We start from the raw sequence: 23,200 nt of genomic DNA, 5'->3' as shown, positions 1-23,200 counted from the left end.
GCAGGTGTCAGACACATCACAAAGTGTTCAGACAAGAATTACTGAGGAAGAGGAAGCAGCAGTAATTTATTATCACAAGCTATTTCCTTTATCAGAAAACAATCACTTTGGGCTCGGCTTTGAAAACAGTAAAGGAACAAAGATGATCCTCTCCAACGTTTTCTCCTTCGAGATCTATTGTCTTAACTTCATAGCACAGGTCTTTGGCATGTAAAATCAGAGGTTGTTGGCTGTAATTTTGATGCATTTACAGTGATAAATTCTATGTGACTTTGAAGTATGCATTAACTGAATACATAAACACAAATAAATTCACAGATGTATATCTGAGTGCATTTTTGCAGGTATATTAATCTCTTTTTATTTGAATATCTACTTAGTTCAAACATCTGTAGACAGAAAGGGTCTAACTGAGGTGAACATTAAATGTCCATGTACATCTTGGAATCTTTCACAGACTAATGACTGTGAGTGATCAGTTAAAAATTAGCAAATTTTGTTAATTATAAAGCAAAAGAACGAGCAATTAATAAATCCAAGATGTACTTTCCACATTTATTTTGACAAGTGTTTAATTTAAATTATTTATGATTTTTTTTTTGTAGCCTACTAGTAAATATTCTGTAATTAAGTTTGAAAATGAAAGCAACTATATTAATACTGACCTTACTATAGTACTCTGCTGTTACAACTTTGCTCAGCGGTCAGGAATGACATACTTCAGGGCAAATCAGAAAGTGCACAAATTAGATTCTACTGTATAAGAATCAATTTATCATGCATATGTCACAGCTTGACGATAGGGCTATAAGATTAATAACCATAACATTAATTTATAATTTGCAGTTATCAGTATAACAATAATTGTGTAGTCATCCCAGATTTTTATTATGATTTGCTGGTTTGATCACATCAATTTTTCAACCAGGGTCATGTCCATATATTGTGTGTTATATATTATGGGATATCTTGAGGTAGAGGGATAAAATATTTTATAACATGTTGACTTGTACTACTCTCCATGCACATTTTATTTAAAAAATATGCAAGCTAAACAAGAGAGCACTACCACCTTCTATATCTACAGAAAAAACAGTATAGCCTTTTATTTATAAATAATGGCATACTTCAATATTAGACATCAAACGCCTCATAGTGATTGAAGAACTAGTGTGGAAAGCATTGTAAGGATAAAACTATTTTGCAATTACATTACTTAATAGCTACAGGGAAATACTGATGTCTAGTCCTTTGAAGTTCATTTAGAAGGGATCAACACAGGAAACACAATATCCAAGGAAAATGAAGAGGACTACAGGCATAAATCTACAGTGGATCGAGTTAATTTTTGAAGCAAGCCTACTGAAGTCAAAGACTTCAAACTATGAATTTAGTTCATTGAAGGGAGTGGTCCAGCAGAGTCATTGCCTGGTTGTGATGCTCTCTTAATTCTAATTATTGCTTTTGAGGATAGACACACTTGACTGCAAAACCAGATGATTTATGCATTAAGACAAAGGGCAAAGCAAGTAAGCTGGAAATGACTGGAAATGATAGAGTATGAATTAAGAGCTGAGAGTGTTCTGAAGGATGACTGACTTTCCCCCCGGCTCCCCGCGCCTTCTGCAACAGGTGCTTCGTGCATCCCACACCCACGTGGGAGACTGCGCACAATAACTGCATTGTACACACATTTCCTTAGCATTGGTATGAGAAATCACAGCCACCTCTGAAATCTATACCTCTAACAGAACCTAAGTCAGATGAAAATTTCTTAACCAATACAGTAATTCTCCTGTTGAACTGGAAATCTAAAATCATGTTACGAAAGGAGGGGAGTTGGAGCTATTTCAGATGAGACTGAGAGAAGACGAAAGTGACATCAAAACTGGTTAAACCAGACTACTAAAAATATCCACTCTAAAGTGTAAGGTTAGCCCAGTACTAATAAAGTCAATGCATTCACAAAACACAGCTTTGAACTTCTGAAGCTACAAGAAAGGCTCCATGAGGTTTTTTTTCCACCGTTATCAGCTTCTGACAAAAGCCTTTCACAGAAACCAAATGGCAAAGACTCAACTGATAAAACTTTCAAGATTAAACTTTGCCTCTTCACAACAGTATAATTAAACAATTTCCACCTGAAACTCAGAACACATCCATGAAAAAAAGGACAGTGGCAGACCTAAAAGGGCTTGGTATATTTTTCTTGTAATTTGTGTGTTGGCAGAGCAATTCTCTTTTATATGCCTATATAAATTCCTTTATTTATAGAAACAGCTAAATTTCCCAAAAGTTTTCTATTTTTTTCCCTTTAACTGGAACTTTAATCTGGTTGCACTCTCTTTCTCTGACTCTCCCTCTGCCCATTTAAAATTCCTTACCATGGCTACTGTAAAAACATCTGTGGTGTTCAATAATTAAGTCTTTTATTTCAGATATTTTATACCTCACAAAAGAAAAGAGAAATGAAAGACTCCTCAGAGTGACTACCAGGAGAGACTATGGTGTCTGTCATCACATTTGCAGTATGCAAAAAGACATATGCTAATTATTTTTTTCTCTGGATGTACAGTCTAATCCTATGCCCCCAAAGCAGAAATTGCCTTTGGTGCAGAACCTGAGGCTCTGAAAGATATTACTGTTTTCCTTACAAATCCACTTTTTGGGTATAATATGTAACTTAACAGTTGTGCATTTGCTGAAACATAGCATCCTTGTTATCAGTTGGGAATGTATTTGAAAACTCTTTCCTTGGAAGTCATTGGATTAGGAACTCATTACCTCCAGTAGGAGGCAAGTAATTAATAATCATCCTTCTTTACTTCCATTTTTATGTCACGTTTTAAAGAGCCGCTAAGCATAAAGACACAAAATGGAGTTTTATTCCAGCTGGTATCCAGTTTTATCTGTGTCATGGAATACCACCCTTTTGTTCACTTCATGTGCTTCTCTTTTTATTCATTGGCCTGAAGCTTTTGGCAGTAAGCAGGATGCAAATTTGTATGTTTAATAAGGCAAAGATGCCAGAAGATGCATATGTTAATACCCATTCAGAAATAGTTTCATTGTGTGGCTAATATTAAAAAAGTAACATGCTGGCTCCATAGAATTCAGTAGAAATATAACTGTTGGCTTCAAAACGCTTTGAACAGTTTTGTAAACAAACCAGCATGGGCTGCATTAACACTCTATTAAACCGCTTTCTTCCCCTGATTATCCCTGACATTAATTAGAGCACTAGATTTCAGAGGTGACAGCATCAAGGACATTAAAATGATCGAAGTCTTACAAACTTTGTTCTTTCAAATTGCACTATACAATAGGCTGCTGTTGAGGTAAACTGTATCCATTTAAATTTTTGCCTAAATTTCTGTGAACTCTACATTGTAAAAAGCAGTCCCAGAGTATGTACTTGACTGTGATTGCACAATTTCTTTGTCAGTATTAACAAAAACCCAATCAGATCACATGTCTTTCTACCTGTCACTGGGACACGACTGTACTTCTCCTGTTGCAAAAGGTGTTTATGGATGTGCACCGAACAAGATAAATTTAAAAAAAAACAAATCCAGAGGTGGCTGCAACCCACCGGCAATGTTGAGGATGGCCCTTTCCTCTGTTTAGTCATTAGTAGTTGGGAAAGAGGAGGAGGGAGCGGGACAATGCAGTGCATGCAGAGCAGCATGCTCTGACAGTCACGCGGCACTGTGTATTTGCTTCCTCGTACTTACCATCAGCTTTGGTCCTATAGCTTGGCAGAAAACAGTGGCATCAATAGTGGGACTAATAGGGATGGGACAATGTAGGCAAGGTAGGGAAGAAAGACTGATGACTTCAGCCTGATCTACTAAGCCTTTGTCTGGAAGAACTATTCAATGTCTCTATAGATTTGTTCTTAGAGATGAAACCATCTCCAATATAGCAACTGGCTTTTAGAAGCTTTATACATGATGTCACACCCCAAATAAACATGCCACTTGCCCATACTAGAGGCATATTATAAAACTGCTTTTATTCAATAAAATGCAACACTTACCTGTAAGACCGGCGGCTTCTGCTGATAAGAAGGCACTCCAGGATAGGAGGAAAAACAGACCTGTCTCCAACATAGGGAACTCACACAGCTTTGTAAATTTTGTCAAGTGCTAAAAGATTACTAAGGAAAAGTAAAAACACAACTGTTTTGTAAGCTAAAACTGCCCCAACCTGAAAAAGGATGAAAGAAAGCAAGCTCCCCCACCATACTCATCTATAAAAGTTAAATGCAGGAAAAACTGCACCGCTTCTAAACTATCTCAAACAAAGAGAAGAATCCAGCACAGGTTTTAAATAGGTGAATTCTACAATTCAGCAGTTTCAAGTACTTTTGTGGTTTTTGAACCAATGCCTAATTGACTCCATTTGATATTCTTTTCCCAGAAAAAGGGAAAAGAAAGTAACTTTGTCCAGTTTGGTAAACAAACTGGCAGTTGTTTACATTTGCACCAATGCAAGAAAGATGAAAATCACTGCTCTTTCTACCATAGTATTTTACATTAAGAGCTGTAAAACACAAGGAAAAAATGCAGGGCAACAGATATACCTTTTATTTCTAGTTTAGGAAAACTGACTGACTTCATTTGTAGTCTAGTGTTTGCCTTGTATTTTTGTATAATTGTTGAGAGTCTGAAGTTCATAAATGAATGTTTTGACCTTAAAATACTTCAAAAAAACTTTCCTAAAAACATAATTATTTGCAAATAGTAAAATAAAGACCAGAGTCTTGCCTAATGTTAAAAAGCAATTTGCATATTAAGTTCTTTGTGGACTCTGACAAGTGAAATTTCCTGTCGATGTATGATTTGACTGTTTTCAAAGTCTTGAATTAACAGTGAAAAGGTTCAGCCTTAAACTAAAGATGGTCAGTCTCAGATATCACACATTTTTCCCAACATATAAAGATTTTTCTCTCTGAAAACAAACCATAAAGGATATTAAAGCTGTGACAACAGCGTAAGAGGATCCCATGGCAAATGATCCAGCAAAGATCCCTAGGAAATTTCCCACTGACTGGAAGAAAGCAGCAGCATCAAACGCATTAGGATTCTCCTTAGGACTGTAAATGGATATGGAGCTGAAACAAAAACAAAGGGATGGCTGAGAGGGAGAGAAAAAGAAATAAAGAATTCAATCCCGTCGTTATGATATTGGAATCAGTAATTGAAAATGGACGTTTTCAGGGACTCAAAATGTAAAACAAGGCTTCTCTGGGCTGATAGCAGATGGGAGAGCAAAGCAGATGGAGACTGGGGGGGGAACACAGTTTATTTTCAAAGTATCACACTGGAAATCAATAGTCTACTGCCAGTCAGTAAACATTTTTATACTAGAAGTGCCATAAAGAATATTGTTTCCAGGCCAACTAAACATTAAAAGGTGGTAGGAGTATAAGAAAACTGCAGGGAAGATAGATAACTTTGAATTATTTATTGGCCGTATGTCTTCAGAGCAGTTATATATTCACAAATATTCTTGATAAAAAGTGCAGCTTTATGGCTGAAGCTCAAATGGGTGACACAAATCACAGTAGATACCAAATCTGCAGCAGCAATCTTGTCATAAACCACCTAGTAGTTCCCTTCTTGGTATTACCCTTCCTAAATAGAGCTGAAAGCATATCAAGAGCTCAACCATAGGAAACCTTGTGGACAGAATGAATGTTGTCCTACAGAAGGAAACTACTGCAGTTGTCAAAGGTCATCTCCTATATCCCACCCCTCAATACAGCCATCAAGGGTATTTTTGAATGGGAAATGATGCCACCAAAGGGAAGGCCGTGCACTAAAGCATTTTTGAGAGTTTCAGGGTTGCTATTTGCCACTAGTCAGTTACTGCCCAGAACACTAGTAACACCAAGTGTGTATGCCTTTTTTCTTATTGAAACATTAAATTTAACAGATACAAAATAGCCCTAAGCGTCACTAACACTAATTAGGCAACATTTTAGATCTTTGTGGTTCTATTGCTTTCAGTACTGTCGGTCTTTTGTGTTCATTGTCAAAGAAACTGTACTGAGTTTGGCATTGGATTACAGAAAGCAGCTTGGATTGCTGGAAAATGATTGGTATTTTAAGCATTAAAAATTTAGAATTTTAAAAATGTTCTGAATATTTTAAGCTCTTGCATATTAAGAACATGATCTTGGCGGTCTGATGTCTTCCATCTGGAGATGAGGCTTAGAGATGAAGCTCTGTGTGGAGGATTTTCTAAACAGTTGCATTCATTTAGGAATCTCCAAATAACATGAAGACATGTGAAAACAGATCTCATGCTTTCAATCTGGAAAAAAGGCATAAGGATTCTAAAGGCATATGGTGGAGCACCACTAAATACGAGTGGTGAATACTTATCCATTACAACAAAAATTACTAAGCACCAAAATCTGATATCTCCAGTTATGCTAATTAGCACCACCACAAAACTAGTGAGATGATTTGTAGCAGAAAGTGCTATTAATATAAATACAAAAAATATTGTTCCCAGAGGAAATGCTAATTGACAAAATGTTGCTATTTAAATTTTCAGTCCTCTTTCGATTGTGACTCTCCTAGACCAGAGGTCAGTTATAATTCTTTGATTCTCTTGCCTTCAGATGATTCTTGAAATGTTTGTCATCTCTGGCCTACTCAAAATTTATTGGTTTAGATCCCATATGAAATAATCAACTATATTAAGCCATAGATAGACTTTCTAAACTGATGGAATAGCTCTATCAAAGGAAATCTTATCAGCTGTGATACTGTACATTTATAGTCTAATTTACTAAGTGTATTTTGTATGCTTAGGGAGGGCTTCGGTTAGTTATTTAAAGTTGAAACTATTTGGTAGTGTAACCAGAACTGTTAGATATAAAACTTTTAGGCATGTCTTGACAGCAAAGCAGCCACTTGGTTCTCTGATATTTGCCCCAAATAGGAACTGCACCTGCTCTTCTGTATCGCTTAGTGAATCAGGAATTGATCTTTTGTGCTGCCACAAGCACTGAGTGGTGAATTCAGAGAAGTCAAGCTGCCTACACCCTAAAATCAAGGAAAATTGTTCTATTATATTGATGGGCTCTGCCCGCAGAAGGGATGGTCAGTAATGAAAAAGTAAAATAAAAATCCTGACATGGAGTGAAAGTTTAGTAGTCAAATGTAAGCTATAGCCATTAACGGCATTTTTATTAAGTATGTTAACCTTAAGGCAAGAAAGATTGACTTTGTTAAGACCAGTTAGAGTTACAGTTTGCCCTCCAGTTTACCAACAGCTTTCAGGTATGTAGAAAACTAGAAGAAAGCATCCTATTCTTAATGTAGGTATGTCAGGAACAAATACGGAGTGAATCATTCTCACTGGGAAATTTTTCTACTCAATATGCCCCCCAAGTCACATGATTTTTTTAAAGCACCATAACACAACATATGCTCATTATATTAACTCTGGTTTCTGGTGTAAATCTTTCCAGAACTCAGGTGTCCCTATATCTCAAAGAGTATTTAGTTCTATTTTTCATTTTGCATTATTCTTTACTAGAGCTATTATTTCTTTTTCTGAATATGTTTCATCTTTAACGCTAATTTTTAACTCTTTCAAGCATCTAAAATACATACTAATTTACCTGATAGTTTTTCTATATAAACTGTATTTCAAGAGAAGAGAATTTTATCCTGTTTGTTCCAGTACTCCCTGACAAGCCAATTATTTGACCTAAACTCAAAATTGTAACGTTTAACACTGGAGAGAACCATAGTTAAACTTAAGAGTGCCCCTACTATTCTTCTTTCTCAGAGAGTAATTCAAGAAAGACGCTGGTGTGACTTGCCATTTCTGCTATCTGCTCTCTGCGCCTGATACAAAAGGGGTTGATCACAATTCATTAACAAGTAGCATGTGAGTTTGATACTAAATTTGAAACTCTGTTTAGTTTCTAATTGTTGAATTAGTATAAGAAAAAAAAAAAGGTTTATTTCTGTAAATTTGTATCAGAGATGGATTAAGCAGATCCTGAAAATAAATGGAGTAGAAAAAACTGTTTTCAGAGATTGATAAATCAACAGAACTAATGACAAAGATACGCTTTATCTACCACCCATAATGAGATGGAGTGGAGGGATAGAAATAAAGATTTTTATTGGGTCCTCACTGAATGCTTGACAAACATATCTCACAAACACCTGCCCTAGTGCCTACTATCTATCTATATGTAAGTTTGGTAACCTCTGCCTCTCCTTCAGGTTGGAGTAAAGAATAATAATTAGTTTCCTTACTGGTTCTTATAAGGATTAGCTAGCCCTTTCTACATTAGAAACTATTAAACAGATCACTTTTTCTTTCCAGTTCTTCTGTGCTTCCTTTACCAAATAACAACGGACAGGGTCAAGTGCTTTCACAGCTTTCAAAAATGAAATAACAGAAGCAGTATTCATTTATATAATAAATTGCAAGTTAGGATGGTAGCTTTTGCTCGAAACAGAAAGAAGAATTAACAGTGTGTGCCAGTTGTACGGCGCTGATCATTCTGCTTCTTCCCTTCCCTCATCTGTTAAGATCATTTTAGGATGGGGCTCAGCATGACAAAGAATGAATGTTTCTTTCTACGGACTTAGACTTAATATGGGGATATATTACTGAAGGTCTCCATGACAAGCAGAAGTGCTACTGTAATAGAAAGAGTAGAGCCACATTTCCAGTTACATCTTAATTACTTGCTTTTTACATCTTCAGTTATTCTCAAGGAAAATTTCATTTATTCATAAGATCATTCTCTTCTGTAAGTTTTCCCAGCCTGTGAATGTAGCACAATGTATTTGCCTTTTAAAAGAAATTGAAAGTATTTAGGATGAGAGCAAAGGCTTGCAGTAAGTCATGGAAGTTTTTGAGGAAAAATCTGTAGGTGAGGTTAAATCTTGTATCCCACCTTTTGTTCCTGTCAAGGCCTGATATGCCTAGGGCTAGTGTGGCAGCATCGAATAAACGAGATGTTAATCAGTTGTAACTAGCGGAACAGCACAAAGATCCTTGGTTTTGATATAAGCCAGTGATGTAACGTGTATCAGATGAATTTTAGGAAAAGGCAATGTGCTGAAGAAAATACACTCAAGCATCAGAACTGTGTGCAAATGGCAGAAAATTTCTAATTCTATGATATGGAATCAATGACTAGAAATAACCAGTAAATAAACTGTTTTATTTCTTTCTTCCTCCTTCTGTCTATTTGACCAACATGAAAACAAACAGCTTATTATCTTTAGATTTAGATTTCTTTCTACTTGCTAAGCCAAAGGGCTTCCTCTTGCCCAGTGGCCTCCTTCCTATTTGCTGCACTATCACGTGCCACATAATAGTGCACAGAAGAGAATCAGGGACAATCTAAAAAAAAAAAAAAAAATAATCATCCCTGAAAATACAGAAAGGTCAGATAGTCCTTAAAATACTTTCATTGAATGAAGTAGGATCTCCCTCGGGTGACAAATAATTATAGAACTACATGGTGATTTCATCAGCTGCTAATTAAGAAAAATAAAACAGGCCAGGGAAAAAAAAATATTCTAGGGTTCAAGGTTGTTTTTAAGAGGGAAAGAAGGTTATTTTTTCCTGACCTAGGTATTATACCCATACAGAACAAGGTAGGTCGCTATACTGTGTTAGAAAACTTGGAGCTTTCAGAGAAGTGGATTGAACTGAACGATTTCTGTTCCCACACAGTTTTTTAACGATCTAGTTTTCCTAAGTGTTGAAAGGAAGCCAAAAAGAGAGAATCATAATTTTCCCACAACGTAAGTGTCTGAACTAGAAGCTAGATGTGAAAGTGCACGCATAGCACCAGACACCTACACCTTCTCTTGGCAAGTTTTAGGTTGGTAAAGCCTTCCAGGCTTCCTGATAAAATAGCTCCTCACACAGTAATAGTAAGTAGATGAACTATAAAAATTAAAACAAATGCGGTAAGACTGGGATGTGATCATACTAAGCCAACAAGAATATGTATGAAGTAGAGAAGTTTTGCAGAGAATTAAGGCACGGCAAAGAAGGGACACGGCAGTGCAGGAAGGCTCTAGGACTAGCAAAAGCAGCTGATTGTAACAACAGTGTGAGGCAAATACATGGAGATCCTCTAGATGAAAATCTCCAACAAAAAACAAGCTTACTGTATTTTTCAGACATGTTTAAAACAGTGATCAGTAACCAACACAAACGCACAGAAGGTGCATCAAAAGAACACAGATGAGTCTTCTGTACATCCTTCTGTATAAACAAATCTGTCTCCTTGGAATTTATTCCTGACAATATTTGCAAACTTTTAGAGAATTAAGGCTCCAGAAACATGGATTTCACAGAAATATACATATTAAGCTTCTATTTATATAAGAACTGCAAAAACAAAAAAAGGAAAGTTACTGGTGGCTGAGTTACTGGTCAGACGGCTAGTATTTGAACCTTCATTTTTCTGAATATCCAAAACTTTATTCTCCTTGGCAAGGCATCACATTGTGGGTTTTTTCCACTCGCAACCTGGTTTCAGCACAGTGCTAGTAGCGTTATTGGCTTTAATTCTAGAAAAAAGGTCTAGCAGTCATTTTAGAAGCTATTTTCTAGCTGGGATTACACTCTGTTCCTTTGCCTCTGTGTCATGGCATATTTGCTTTCTCTCTTTTCTGTCCTCACTTTTGATACTTTCTATATTTTTCCAGACTTTATGAACTATTATAGGACATTTTATTTCAATTACTTTAAACCAAACTAACACTTACTGTTGCTGTACAGAAGGCTTTTACTGTTTATGAAAACCTTTCTCAAAATGGATTTGTTACCAGTTCCAAAGTGGCTAGCTGCTGGCAGATGTCAAAGCATGAGCAATGGTGGAAAAGTAAAGCTGTCATAGACTTTATGGAAAATATAAATTTTCCCATTTATGAGCAAAAGCAACATCTGCATGAAAATAAAAAAGGAATTCAGGGTCTTTGCTAGATTTTCACTTAGCATAAAATATCAGGGGCTAGTTCTGCTGTCTCAGGCTCCTTTTTAGGTGACATAAGGCATCCTCAAATCTGATGCAACTGGATAGCTTACTAAGTCTTTCAGTGGTATTGCAAAGCAGCTGCAGAATTTGAGTGACTCTGTCCCTTAACTTGGGCAGCCAGAAATCAGCTTAGCTCACCAGGAGTCATTTTTGGCAGCTTATGATAAATATTTTCTACACTGGTAACTACTTCAGTTTTCTTTTGTGTTCAGGCCTGAGCTGACACGTGGCAGCAGCTTGCAGTAAAGCCAGAGAAAATAATGAGTAGTTTGTGGTGTTCCAGGTGGACTTTCTCTAATGCAGATCTTAGTTCTCATCTACCTGCAAACAACAGGGACACAGAAAATCTGTCATAGTCCCTCCTTCTCCCCTGCTTCCCTAGACATTACCCTTAGGAAGCCTGCTCTGCCTCCTTAGGGAGGCTTGGAAACCATCTCTTTATCATGGTGATCCTGTTGTTGCCCTGAAAATTCCACCACTTTTGCCTTAAAAGGACCTGCTATCTCGCCCATCTCCATAGGGTTGAACCCAATATCCTGATGCCCAGAGACAACCTCTGCAAGCCCCCCCGACAGAGGTGCTGGGAACATCCCCTCCCTCTGATCCTCGTCAGAACTCGGTCACTACAGACCTGTAGTCACTACAGACACATAGAAAAGAGATGCAAGATGACAGTTTTGACAATGAGTAACGATGTAATGGGCCTGCAGGCTGAACAACTTCAAGTCTAAAGTCATATCTGATCTGGAGTGGATCTTCTCTACCCTTTTGCATTTGAGAAATGGTATGTGCTTTCCTAATGTATCCGTACAAATATCTTAACTTTTCATTATCTTATTCTAGGCAAATACTACCCTATTTTTATCTTTGACAGAAAGAAATCTGGACGAACAGCAACCTAGACTTAAAATTCTTTTTATAAAAGAAAATCAAGGCTTTTATAATAAAATATGTTAGCATTTATCTGAGGCTTGGTATAGGAATGTTTAATTTTAAATGACTGATATTGCTTCTAGATGTCTAATTTTCATAAATCTATTTGAAAATATGACAGTCATTTTCTAGTGACGACTCTTTTCCAAAAAGCCTGTCCCATATCTTTGAGAGGAATGAAGCACATCAGCAGAAAACAGATGGCTGATAGTGAGATGTCTGTGACAGCATGTGCTGTATTCTGTGGTATGCTATTACCAGTGTCTGACTGTCCTTACTTATGAGTTGATCATATCGAAAGGCACATAATTTGCAGATTTCTGTGCCTGCAAATATGATCCTTTCTCATTTGGGTATCAGAACTGTAATCCAACTCAGTGTTAATTTCCATTCTTTGCAAACACTGCACAAAGAGAAATGGCCTGTGTATCTAGAGCAGCTTGAAGTCTGTCCTCCCAGTTAGGGAGCTCTTAGTGGCTTCATCAACTGCAAAGATGCGCATAGTGTGGAGAAAGTAGAAAAAAAGAATCAACCATCAAGGAACACATATATAAAAAAGTAAATTATTATTGTATTAACACGAAGAGCTGGATTTCTCCTCTGCCTTGCATCTCTCTGTAATCACTTATGCCTATGCAAAACAACTTATAAATTAGAACAGTACTGTAAAAAAAATGCAGTTTTTCTGCATAAGAAAACATGACTAAAAGTTACAAACCAGTGGTGTATCGAACTACCAACGCTCTGAGTTAACAAGAAACAATGAACAAGGAAAAAGATTCTCCGATTGGTATCTGGAGGAAAAAAGAAACAAATTCCTATATGTTGTTTGAACCAAATCTACTATGTCATGCTAATTAAACAACTCAGGTAGAGCATATCTAGTGGATAACAGTACCTCATACTTTGTGAAGGCATCTTCAGGCCCCTAAGAAGTGCAATAATCCCCAAGATACATGTCAGCTAAAACTGTTTCCTGAACAAAAAGAAAATGGTAAAAACCAAAAAGAGAACCTAAAATTTAAATTTATATATTGTGCCATTAAGGGAATTAGATGTGCTGTATGTGTTAACACTAACACTTGCCTGTGAGCCTGAACTATCTTTTTGCTTCCCGCCTCCTGATACCCGAGTTGAGAGAGCTGTCATCTGCTCCCAGCTCTCTCACTTCTAGAACCAACCATCTGAACTTGTAAAGTGATGTCATGATTTGTATTTCTCTAATAATGTGTGCAGCACTTACTTTCTTCATATATGGCTAGAACTTTATCTGCTGTCACCTGTACATTATTTTTCTTCATTATATCATTCTTCACCTCTGTATTATCCTTCAATTTCTTGTCTGTGAGCCACTAGCCTCCAGTTACTCAGAGTAGAGTTGATAAATATTTATCAGAAACATTTGCAAGACCTTCCGTTTATGTGACAGTTCTTATCATTAGTCCAGGGTGATGAGCCCCTGAAATAAAGATTTTCAGTGAAAATGATGTACCTCTTTTGAAAGACAAAAATTGAATTAATATGTAATTGCAAGTGTTCTATGAGAGTAAGGAAGAAAGTTTAATGTGCTCTTGGAGGAGTAATTCCATCCACGGCTCAGGTTTATTTGTACAAAAGTGGCAAAATGTGATACTATGGGACTTAATTTACTCTACACACACAGAGTGCAAAGAATAAAACATCAGAGCACACTAACAAGACACTGACTGATGTGTCCATAGGAGGTAAGGAGGGTGATTACCAGAAGGATGGGTGGTCTTAATTAAAACCCCCCTTTCATACTAAAATTGTTGGGATAACTCCAGGATGAGACAATGATGCCTTTCAATGACCCTCATCTTTTACAGTGACTGCACTCTTGCAAGTAAATGTGACATTTATCTATGTCAATTGAATTCTACCTCCCTGTTGATAAAACGATGTGGCCTGATGGTTGCCTGCGCTGAGCGATACAGGTTAGAACGCTGCAGCAGATTACCACTAAATGACTATGATTTACTGCCATTCTGCTTGAGCGCTCTAGATGAGAATCTGCCTCAAACTACCATTGCAATGATGAGTATCTAAAGTAACTCCACTGATTCAACGCAGTTGTTCCAGATTTACACTGATATCACAAAAAAAGTAGCATATGACCCAAACACTTTAAGGAACATTTCAAGGAGCATGGTTAGCCATGAAAAATCCTTTGCCCTTAAGGGTAACTACTAGAGATTAAGTGGAAACAGTTTGCAGTGAACCTTTACTGAATCGTAATTTTCTTAGAATCACACAGCTCATGATTTTGTTCAGGAGAATCTTAAAACTTGAAATAACAGAAAGCGATGTATATTTTATGCTGGGCAGTAGTCCCTTTATTTCGGGTTTGACTTGTTGTCATAACATTGTAGCAGAACTCACTATGCCCGTCTGCAGTGTGGAATACTGAGGGATGAATAACAGCCTTTGTAATAGCTAGTCCTTATCCTTCACAAATGCATAGTCCTACTCACATCACCCTCCTTTGGGGTTTAAATCAGCTTCTCCCTGAGAGTTAGATGGTTAAACAGTACTACAGTATACTATAATCTGCTCTGAAATCTCCTCGAATTAATCTGAATGAAGGGGTGGAGGGTCAATATCAGAGTGCTTAGCTGATCAATGAAAGAACACATACAGCAGGTTCTTATTTAACATTCAAAGAGCTTTTCTCTTCTGTGGCCTCTGCTTATGAAGATGTCAAGACTGATGTGTTCGAGGGTGGTGTGCCCAATTTCTGCTCACAGACAGCACTCCACATTCACAGGAGACCTGTCTGTAGACAGCTCAGTACTCCCAGAGACAGCACGAGGAAGCTCTAGGTGCCCAGTCCTCCTCATCTCGAGGAAAACAAATAGCCTGTTCTTTCACTGCTTCTCTCCTCTTTGTCAGTGAAACAGGACAGAATCCTATTCTTACCATTGGTCCATGTTTTAAGTGTAACAGAGCATGTAAAGCTTCCCTATGAATGTTGAAGAGGAAGGGCAGAATTGGGAGCATGCTACTGGTGATATGCTACAAAGAACTCAAAGCATTAAGTGAGGGAGCAGGAGAAACTGAAAGGAAACTATATCTTCGTGATTTCTACCAGATCTCAGTCTCTTAAAAATATAATGTACAAATCACAAACTTCCGTAAATTTTTCTTAGGCACAACTGTAGTTTTGTTTTTTGTTCTGTCTTTCCACTGTGTTACCTCCCTGAACCAAACTGTCTATTATACAAAAGTAATGTAATGAAGCTGGACTAAATGATAATTTTTGTTCAGAACAAACCTGGAGTTTAGTAAGTAGTCAAGGAGGTACGGGTACTCTTTGTTAAGAGATCTGTAAGCTACTGTTTGTGTTTAAAATATTGTATCCCAGACAGAGCTAAGTCTGCTGCTAGAGGATGCAGGTAGCCGCTGGAGCAGATGGATAGTCTATTACCAATCCTGAAGAGCTGTGCTGTGCCGTGCCAAATTTCTGGCCTATTAACAGCCGTGGGCTTTTTCACTTCTAGAATGTTTTGTGTAAAAGATTTAAGAAAGGAGCCCCCAGTCTCCCTTCACACAACTTCAGCAGCTTTAGGAACTTGTGAACAGAGCAGTACACTGCGGGGCCTGATGCTGAATGCAACTGATGAAGATAAACTACGTTAAATCCTATAAAAATTAGAGAGAAAGGAGTTTGAAAGTCTGTCTAAAGTTTTTTTCTATTTCAGTGTTTTCCCTCACTCCGGCCTAGGGCTCTCTAATGTTTAATAAATAGGAAGAAATATGATCCTTAGTATCTGTCCACAACATGGTATGTGGTCCCTGTATAGTCTGTGCTTGCAAAACGTATTTTATCATATTCAGAAGGGAAATAGGAATATAGTTTTACATTTCATGTACCATTTTCCTATAAATAGGAAAATAGTTTTATATTTCATGTACATTTTCAACATCTGGAATACAGTTTGTCAATCTCCTACCCAGATTCTTGTGGAGATTAAAAAAAAAAATGCTGTGAGAAATACTGGAAACAGATGCAAAAAAAATGGGCCACATGATTCCTAATGTACCTGGACCATAGACCAGATGACCCTACTTCCATTCTGACTTGGAATAATATCACCTTGAGGTCAGTGCAAAACTTCCTTCTTTATCTGCATTTTAATAGGGAAAATAGTACGCTATTGTCTCAAGTAACATAGTATGTTGCAAGTGATACGAAGCAAAATCTTAAGGGAAGCGTAGTTCATTTTGAACTATTTTGTGTTAGCATTGCAAACTGCCTATGAATTTTTCCTTTGCATTAGACATTTGCAATTTTTAAGGATGGGTCACATCTTTTTTTTCCTCCAGTCCAGACACACCCAATGTACTCAGTTTGCTGTCTCTGTGCTTCAGTTGAGAACGCAGCTCACAAGGGGGCATGAGATTTTTAAATCTTGGTACCCCTATCAATTTTTTTTCATGTGCCCACCAAACAGATGATAATTTTTGCCTCTTGCTAACCTGGATTTGAGATGAGCCAGTAATCTAAAGAAGGAAATCTTTTTAATCTCCTGAGCTGTTCAATCCCACCTACATTTCATTATTGAAAATATTTTCTATATTTTTTCTTTTAAAAAATGGAAAGGCTCTGGTATTGTCTGAATGAAATACTATCTTGATAACAGAGCTTCCATCACAAATATTAGTTCCACTTCTATTGCTTTATAATAAACGGTTACAGCTGTTGCCATGGCAATTTTCGTTTTTAAAAATGTATCCAAGTGAAGACAAGAAATGCAGCTGTTATCATGAGAAACTCTAAAATAAATCCAGATGTGAATTGTATCCTCTAGTGTTGGCAGTAATAACGTCAAAACCAAAACATGCTACATGTTTTGCCTTCTTGACATACTGGAGCTGAGGATGGGGATTTAGGGATATTCTGAATTGCAGGTCTCTGTTCCTGATCCAAATATAGCAAATGAACAGAATGAAATTTCACCTTAGGGAAAGGCGCTTCATTTGCTAGAAAATCTGGTCAGCCTTGCATAGAGAATCGCAGTAATATTCCTGTAGGAGCAAGGTAGGCCTGAAGCTCTCTTCATTTATTCTGATAATAGGCTAACATTTTGGTTTTTATGGCTTATAAAAAGAAAAATCCAAGCCATGGTACAAATCTTACAATAACAATCTTACCTACTGCTTGTTGCCTTATCAGAGCAAATAAAGACCCTGAAAGCTCTTTAAAATTACTGCTGTATCTTTAACGTTAGACAAAGAACATTAAATGAAAATTACTGGGCAGTGCTCTACAAAGAAGGTGTAACAAGTCCTAACACATGTAAATAGTCATCTGCTGGAAAATTGAACTGTGGTTGGGAAGGTGTAGTGTATTTAAGTCACTTTAGAGAAAAAACTATTTAAAGAGAGAATCTCTGAGAAAGTGATAGAGGAACAGCTTTGGACTTATCTTCAGGGGTATTTTTCTCAAAACTCTTGGTACAGTCTTTATTTCCCTATCCCTGCTTGCAGGAGTTTCAAATGATAAACCAACTTTAAGCAGTGCTACATAAACATATGGCACTCTTGAAGAACAATTTAAAAGCTGAGTGGAATCTTGAAAATAATATAGATGATAAAATCCTAAGACAACCCCCCCCCCCAGTTTCCTAAATATACTTCAAATCACTTAATCAAAGAGACCTTACATCAAGTATCTTCCTTTGATAAGAATGCATTATTCGTAAGTATATATGTTAAGGTTTTTGGACATATAACTGGCAGCCGGTCATGAACTATTTCTCAATGGTAAGATTAAAAGAGATAAGCAAGATCTCCCTTTGTTTAAAATTAAGGTATCTGCTATTATCTGTGGCCCAGATCCAGTGCACTGTGGAAAATTTCACAGAAATGATAGGCAGCCAAAAAGGCATTTCTTCTTTCTGGATTTGTGAAGACTCCATTGATTTATGGATAAACATTTAGTGTAACGCACTGATTTCCACCACTTAGTTTTAAAACAGATACTTTCCCCAGACAGGCAGTTCCATGAGGCTTAAACACAGCTATTAATAAAATGAAAATAATTCTGCCTAGCTTCATTACCCTCGTAATTACTAGAATGAAGGAGTCTTGCCTCACAAACCTTGCATTTACCTCACTCTAACAATGTGCAATGAAAACACTATCCTAGCAATGGGCTAAGTCCTGCTAACTCTAGAAATAGAATGAAAAACTGTGAACATCCTAAAATGATGGTTTAGAAATACCTTTAACATTACTCTGTAGGAATAAAAATACCATAATAAAGAAGATGCATGCTGTTAAATGGTCCAGGAGGTTGAAATATTTTCTTCAGGAATATTTTCATCTAGCTATAACCCTTTCCCAGTGTGTCTGAGGCAGAGAACAGCAGCCTGCGAGGCACTCTATTATTCTCATTTCTCTCACTATCGTTTCTGACTGTGCTTGCTACAGATCAGTAGAACAATATAGAAAGGAAGAACTGTTTGATTTCTTTTAAGTGAGTATAAATATGCAATGAATAGGGATACAAAATGAAAATGTTGTATGTTTAAAAATTATTTCACTTTTGTGAGACTTTGTAATGAAGAAATTACTATGGGAAAATTGCAAACATCAGTTCAATGCATTGTTGGGATGCTATTTTGTTCAAATTTTAATTGTATTTAAACCTTCCTTTTCAAAATCCAAATTCTAATGTCACTAGGTCTCCCCAGAAATGTACTGAAATATCATTATGAATCCAACTAACATACACATATGCATATTACCTTCAGAATATGTAGATCGTTATAATTAGCAATTAGTTAGGGAACATCAAAGTACCGAACACATTAAGAGGAAACTGGTAACAAGACTAGATTTTTTATTTTCATACAATGGTTCTACAGCAACTGTTCATAAGTCCCATTTCCCTAATCACGGCAGGAATGAGCCAGCTCTGTCACACTGTCCTCTCTCAGGGCCACTCGCACAACTGCTGTCCCGAGTGTTTCCTGTCTTTCAGCCTAGCTCATACCTGCAGCATGCCAGGCAGTGCCCTGATTTTATTTGGCTGTTGTTTTTTCACGGTTTGTGACTGCCAAAAATGACACCATTTTGACTATGTTTGCATGTTGCATTTGCACTTTTTGTGAGGACTTTTTCTTTTTTTTTTTAAATTTAGCCATTTTGCAGAACCAATGTAGAGAAATACGTTTGTGCTTATCTTGGATAGAAACCTTACAATGACATAATTACAAAGCTTTCTCACCGTACCGCTTTGAAATTCAGACATGTCGCTTCTAAGGGGAGGAAAGAGGAAATTACCCATCTGTTTCTCATGCATCTTTCACCCTTGTAAAAATGTGCCAAAATCGAGCAATTTCTTAAGGTTTCTGAAATGTTTAGTTGAGAAATCTCAGCAGAGATATGATAAACTTCATCAGCTAAAAATCTTCTAAGATCTCATTTGTATTAGGTATGTGCCATCTAAAACTGAAATATAATTTTTTTCCTGCAGTTGTTGCTCCCTAAACTCTGCCATCTACGCTTTCACCAGCCTTCAGAACTGACCATCAGCATCACTCTCTCTCATCCTCATTATCTCCTCTGTTTCTCACAACATAATAAGGAGGACAACAAAGAGGCGTGTGTATCAGAAATACGGTCAGGGTATCTCTTGGCTTTAGGGAATGAAGGAGATTGGGTAAAGAGTTTTCAGTCCTAGCTCATCTTTAGAAATAATTTCTTTCCATCTCAGATGGGAGACAACAGGAGAAGTGGTGGAGTAGGTCATGCAATTCAGGGGAATGGGTAGAGTGAGATAGAGATGGTGACCCTTGTCTATTGAAAAATAAAGGAGAGAGAAGGAACGAGATTGAGACCAAAACAAAAGCAGGTGGAAACAGAGAGTGGAGCTCTATAACTATTGGAAAAAATTCAAAGAATAGAAATTTGCTGAGTATCACCATTTAAGCAACTATGAAATACAGTAGCTTGTGGTAAACAGTCTCTCCTCCTGCTGTGCCTGGAACTCAAGGAAGGCAGCTGCATGCTACTGTTATCAATTATTCTCTTTGCTCAAGTGACAAAAAGAGATTCTGAAAACATTAAAGTTCCTAGTCCAAAACGTGTAACACGCACACTGAAATAGTGCCTTGGGTATGGAGAGAGGGAGATTTCTGTGTATGAAAAAATAAACTTAAAAATTGCATTTGACTAAAATGTTTACAGAAGGTGTATCTCAACTCCTCTTCTGTAAGGCATGAAAATATATTTGGGGCATTATAGAACTTTTGAGTACTTGATAACCTTTGCGTTATTTTGATGTGCTTTCTGTATGACTCCTCATGCACACATAAGCATATATGTACACATTTGCACACGCAAAATAATTTCACGTAGAGCTATGTTGGTTCACTCTAACAGACTCGGTAGCTTAAGGATTTGAATCTTAAAAGATCAAGGCTTGCAGTGGGAACCAGTTTACCTGATGCTGCTGTTAGTTAAAAAAAAAAAAAAAAGCAGGGCTCACTAGAGATTTCAGTCTTTCCTAGTGCTCCTGGGTAGCCAGTGGAAATACGCAGTCCATTCTCCCACAGTGCGGATGGGTTCTTCTTTCATGTAATCACAACCTGATCTCCAAAGAATAAAAGAATTTTGATGGGAGTTTTTCCTGTTGTAACAAAACGTCTGTCTTGAGATAGCTGTACTCTTCAATACTGTATTTCTGGGAAGGATTTGAATAGTGAATAGGCATTTGTGGGTACTCAGTAAATGAAATGGCAAGCTCTTCCTCACCTTTCTGATTCATACTCCTTTTCTGTCTTCCCTGCCAAGAAGACTTGAAAAATATGGTGATCTACTGCAAGTACCAGACAGACTCTTATGTACAGTACCTCATCCAGAGAGGATGAAATGAGATTTCTTTTGGAACACTTCAAGGGAAATAGTATCAATACGTTCATTTTAAACTGAAAGGGAGTTGTCTCTGTAAGTAGAATTAGACTCTGTATGTAATTATCTTGCTCTCAGAAAATCTGTCTTATTCACTAGAGAAAGGTTATTTGGATAAGAAAAAACATCTGGAAGAGCTCAAAAAACAAGCTGACTCGTACCAGGGTGTACTTCAGTTCTGAAGAGTTCCCAATAGAAATCTTTGAAATGAAGAAGCTTTGATGCCAATTCGGTCATTTGTATGGAAAATGTAGCTAAATAATTGCCTCTTACATGTGATTTGCGAGCACTGCAAGCAGCATTCTTAATTCTGAGTTTGCAGATCATATTTTTAAATGTTATCAGTTTATTTGTGTATAAGTGGACAGAAATACCTGCAGCTAGTCTGATTTGATTGGATATGACAAGTACAGACATTCCCAGCTGATTTGAGCTAAGCTGCATTTTCATACATCCCTGAGGGCAATCTCCATAAAAGTGCTCACTGAAATCTATTCTAGCTTAGCAGACTGCAACTGAAGGCTGCCTATTCAAATAAATTGCACAAACAAAGCAGAGCCAATTAGATAACATAGCTAGAAAGACCTTTAGCATGTATTAACTAGAAGCTAAGTAGAACCTTAATGTGGAGCTGCTATTGGAAAAAGGGAGATGAAATGTTAAAAAGTGAAAAAAAACATAGCGATGAGGATTACCTCCTGAAAACATTCTGTTCCAAGTCTCCATTTTCCTACTGAAAATGCTATTACAAGCATTACAGAAATTCCATAGCATTTTTCCCCCTGATTCAAGCCCAGCACTGGTCTGTACAGTAAGCCCCATGGAGAAAAAAGAAAGGAAGTTTTATTAAGCAAGGACACCATCACTTTATGGGGGATTTCCTCTGTTCTGGGAAAGAAGCTCTTTTAAAGTTCCTCCTAATAGCAAGTTTGGTTAGTTTCCCAGTGCTCACATCTCCTGTTCCAGATGGTCAGTGACGTGAAACTCTAATTATCATCAACAAAATAAGCTGGGACTAAACCCTTCCTCAAAGGTAAAAAGAGCAGATGGACAACCGTAATTTCATTATTATAGAAATAATAGACGGAAAGGGTTTCTCATCCACCTTTTAAAATTGCTCACTAACTTGTTGCATAATTAATTCCTTCCTGTATTAATTTATAAGTTACTCTGTTTGACTGGTTGAATGTCTGCTTGGTACATAAGCCTGTCTAACGATATAGGGAATAGCAGCCAAATTCATCTTGTCTTAAGGGGAACCAGTAAGTGAAATGTTTGGGCTGAGCTTCCATCCAGCATTTTGATTTCTGTCAGGTTTTCAGGTAATTCTATTTTATTCCCCTCCACAGTGTTACAGTCATCCCTCCTCAGGAATCTTCGTGTGGATAAAATCACAAATAGTATTTATCTGGAATGAGGTTATGGATAACTCCAGAGATGCAGTTAGGCATTTCTCCAGAACTGTAGCTCACAGGCATTCAAATCCCTAAATCACAGACTTGACAAACAAGGATTCAAGATAATGCAAGTTAGTACCTGGTCAGTCAGTACAATGCTGGTCTCACTTTGATCTGTGAGTTCTAGGTCAGGTTTTGCAAAGGCAACCACCCACCAAAGCCCGCCACTGTTCTAACTAGAAGCCTCAATTAGAAGCCTCAGTTCCTCCAGTTTTGCCAATTAATTTATGTAGAGACAGCTACAAAGAAAGGGTCTGGGCACAACTCCCTGTGTTTCTGGCAGAATCTTATTCCTTTCCTGAATTCAGATTCCTTATCTGATTGCAGCACACAACTCTTTAAAACTGGCAGTCCTAATTCCTATACTTTTCACTGTTTCTTCTCAGTTCAGGAGCACGTTCTACTGTACTACGTAAGGATTTCAAACATAGACATTCCTAACAAAACAATATAATACTGCAACAATGCACCAGAGAAAAATAATCAGGTTTTCCTCTGCATCGCTATGAGTAAAGAAGCTTTTCTTTCCTCTAAAGAGTCCTAGCTACAGGTTTAAGTATCACTGTCATGATCTGTATTTACACAGTATGCCATATCTTGGTTTCTCGCTATGTCTTGTCTTTTCTCACTCTTGCTTCTTTTTTCTAGCCATGCCCTCACAATTTCCGTTTGTTGCTTTCATCAGTTCAATTTCTTACTTTCTCTTTCATCCCCGTTTCACCTTCTCTTCCCACCTTTACAAATCTATATGCCACCTATTTTCTTTAACCAGGAAAATGTTGCACGTGTTAATCCCTTTTACCTTTTTGTCATCTGTCTGATGGCACAG

At 37.2% G+C, this 23,200-nt stretch overlaps 2 protein-coding genes across 2 annotated transcripts in view; one reads left to right on the top strand and one right to left on the bottom strand.

The window, feature by feature from the left end:
• Positions 1–23,200, top strand: part of DIPK2A (divergent protein kinase domain 2A) — a 263,792-nt gene that overhangs the window by 124,511 nt on the left and 116,081 nt on the right. The window lies entirely within an intron of this gene.
• Positions 1–23,200, bottom strand: part of SLC9A9 (solute carrier family 9 member A9) — a 209,620-nt gene that overhangs the window by 121,302 nt on the left and 65,118 nt on the right. The window contains exons 7-8 of the mRNA XM_063339370.1: positions 4,978–5,116; positions 4,040–4,145 (exon numbers count right to left, since the gene is read on the bottom strand). Coding sequence (XP_063195440.1) covers positions 4,040–4,145; positions 4,978–5,116 — 245 coding nt within the window. The remainder of the gene's footprint in view (positions 1–4,039; positions 4,146–4,977; positions 5,117–23,200) is intronic.

Source organism: Chroicocephalus ridibundus, chromosome 6 (genome assembly GCF_963924245.1).
Source record: "Chroicocephalus ridibundus chromosome 6, bChrRid1.1, whole genome shotgun sequence".
Classification (NCBI taxonomy): Eukaryota; Metazoa; Chordata; class Aves; order Charadriiformes; family Laridae; genus Chroicocephalus; species Chroicocephalus ridibundus.
This window is presented reverse-complemented; position numbering and strand designations above follow the sequence as displayed.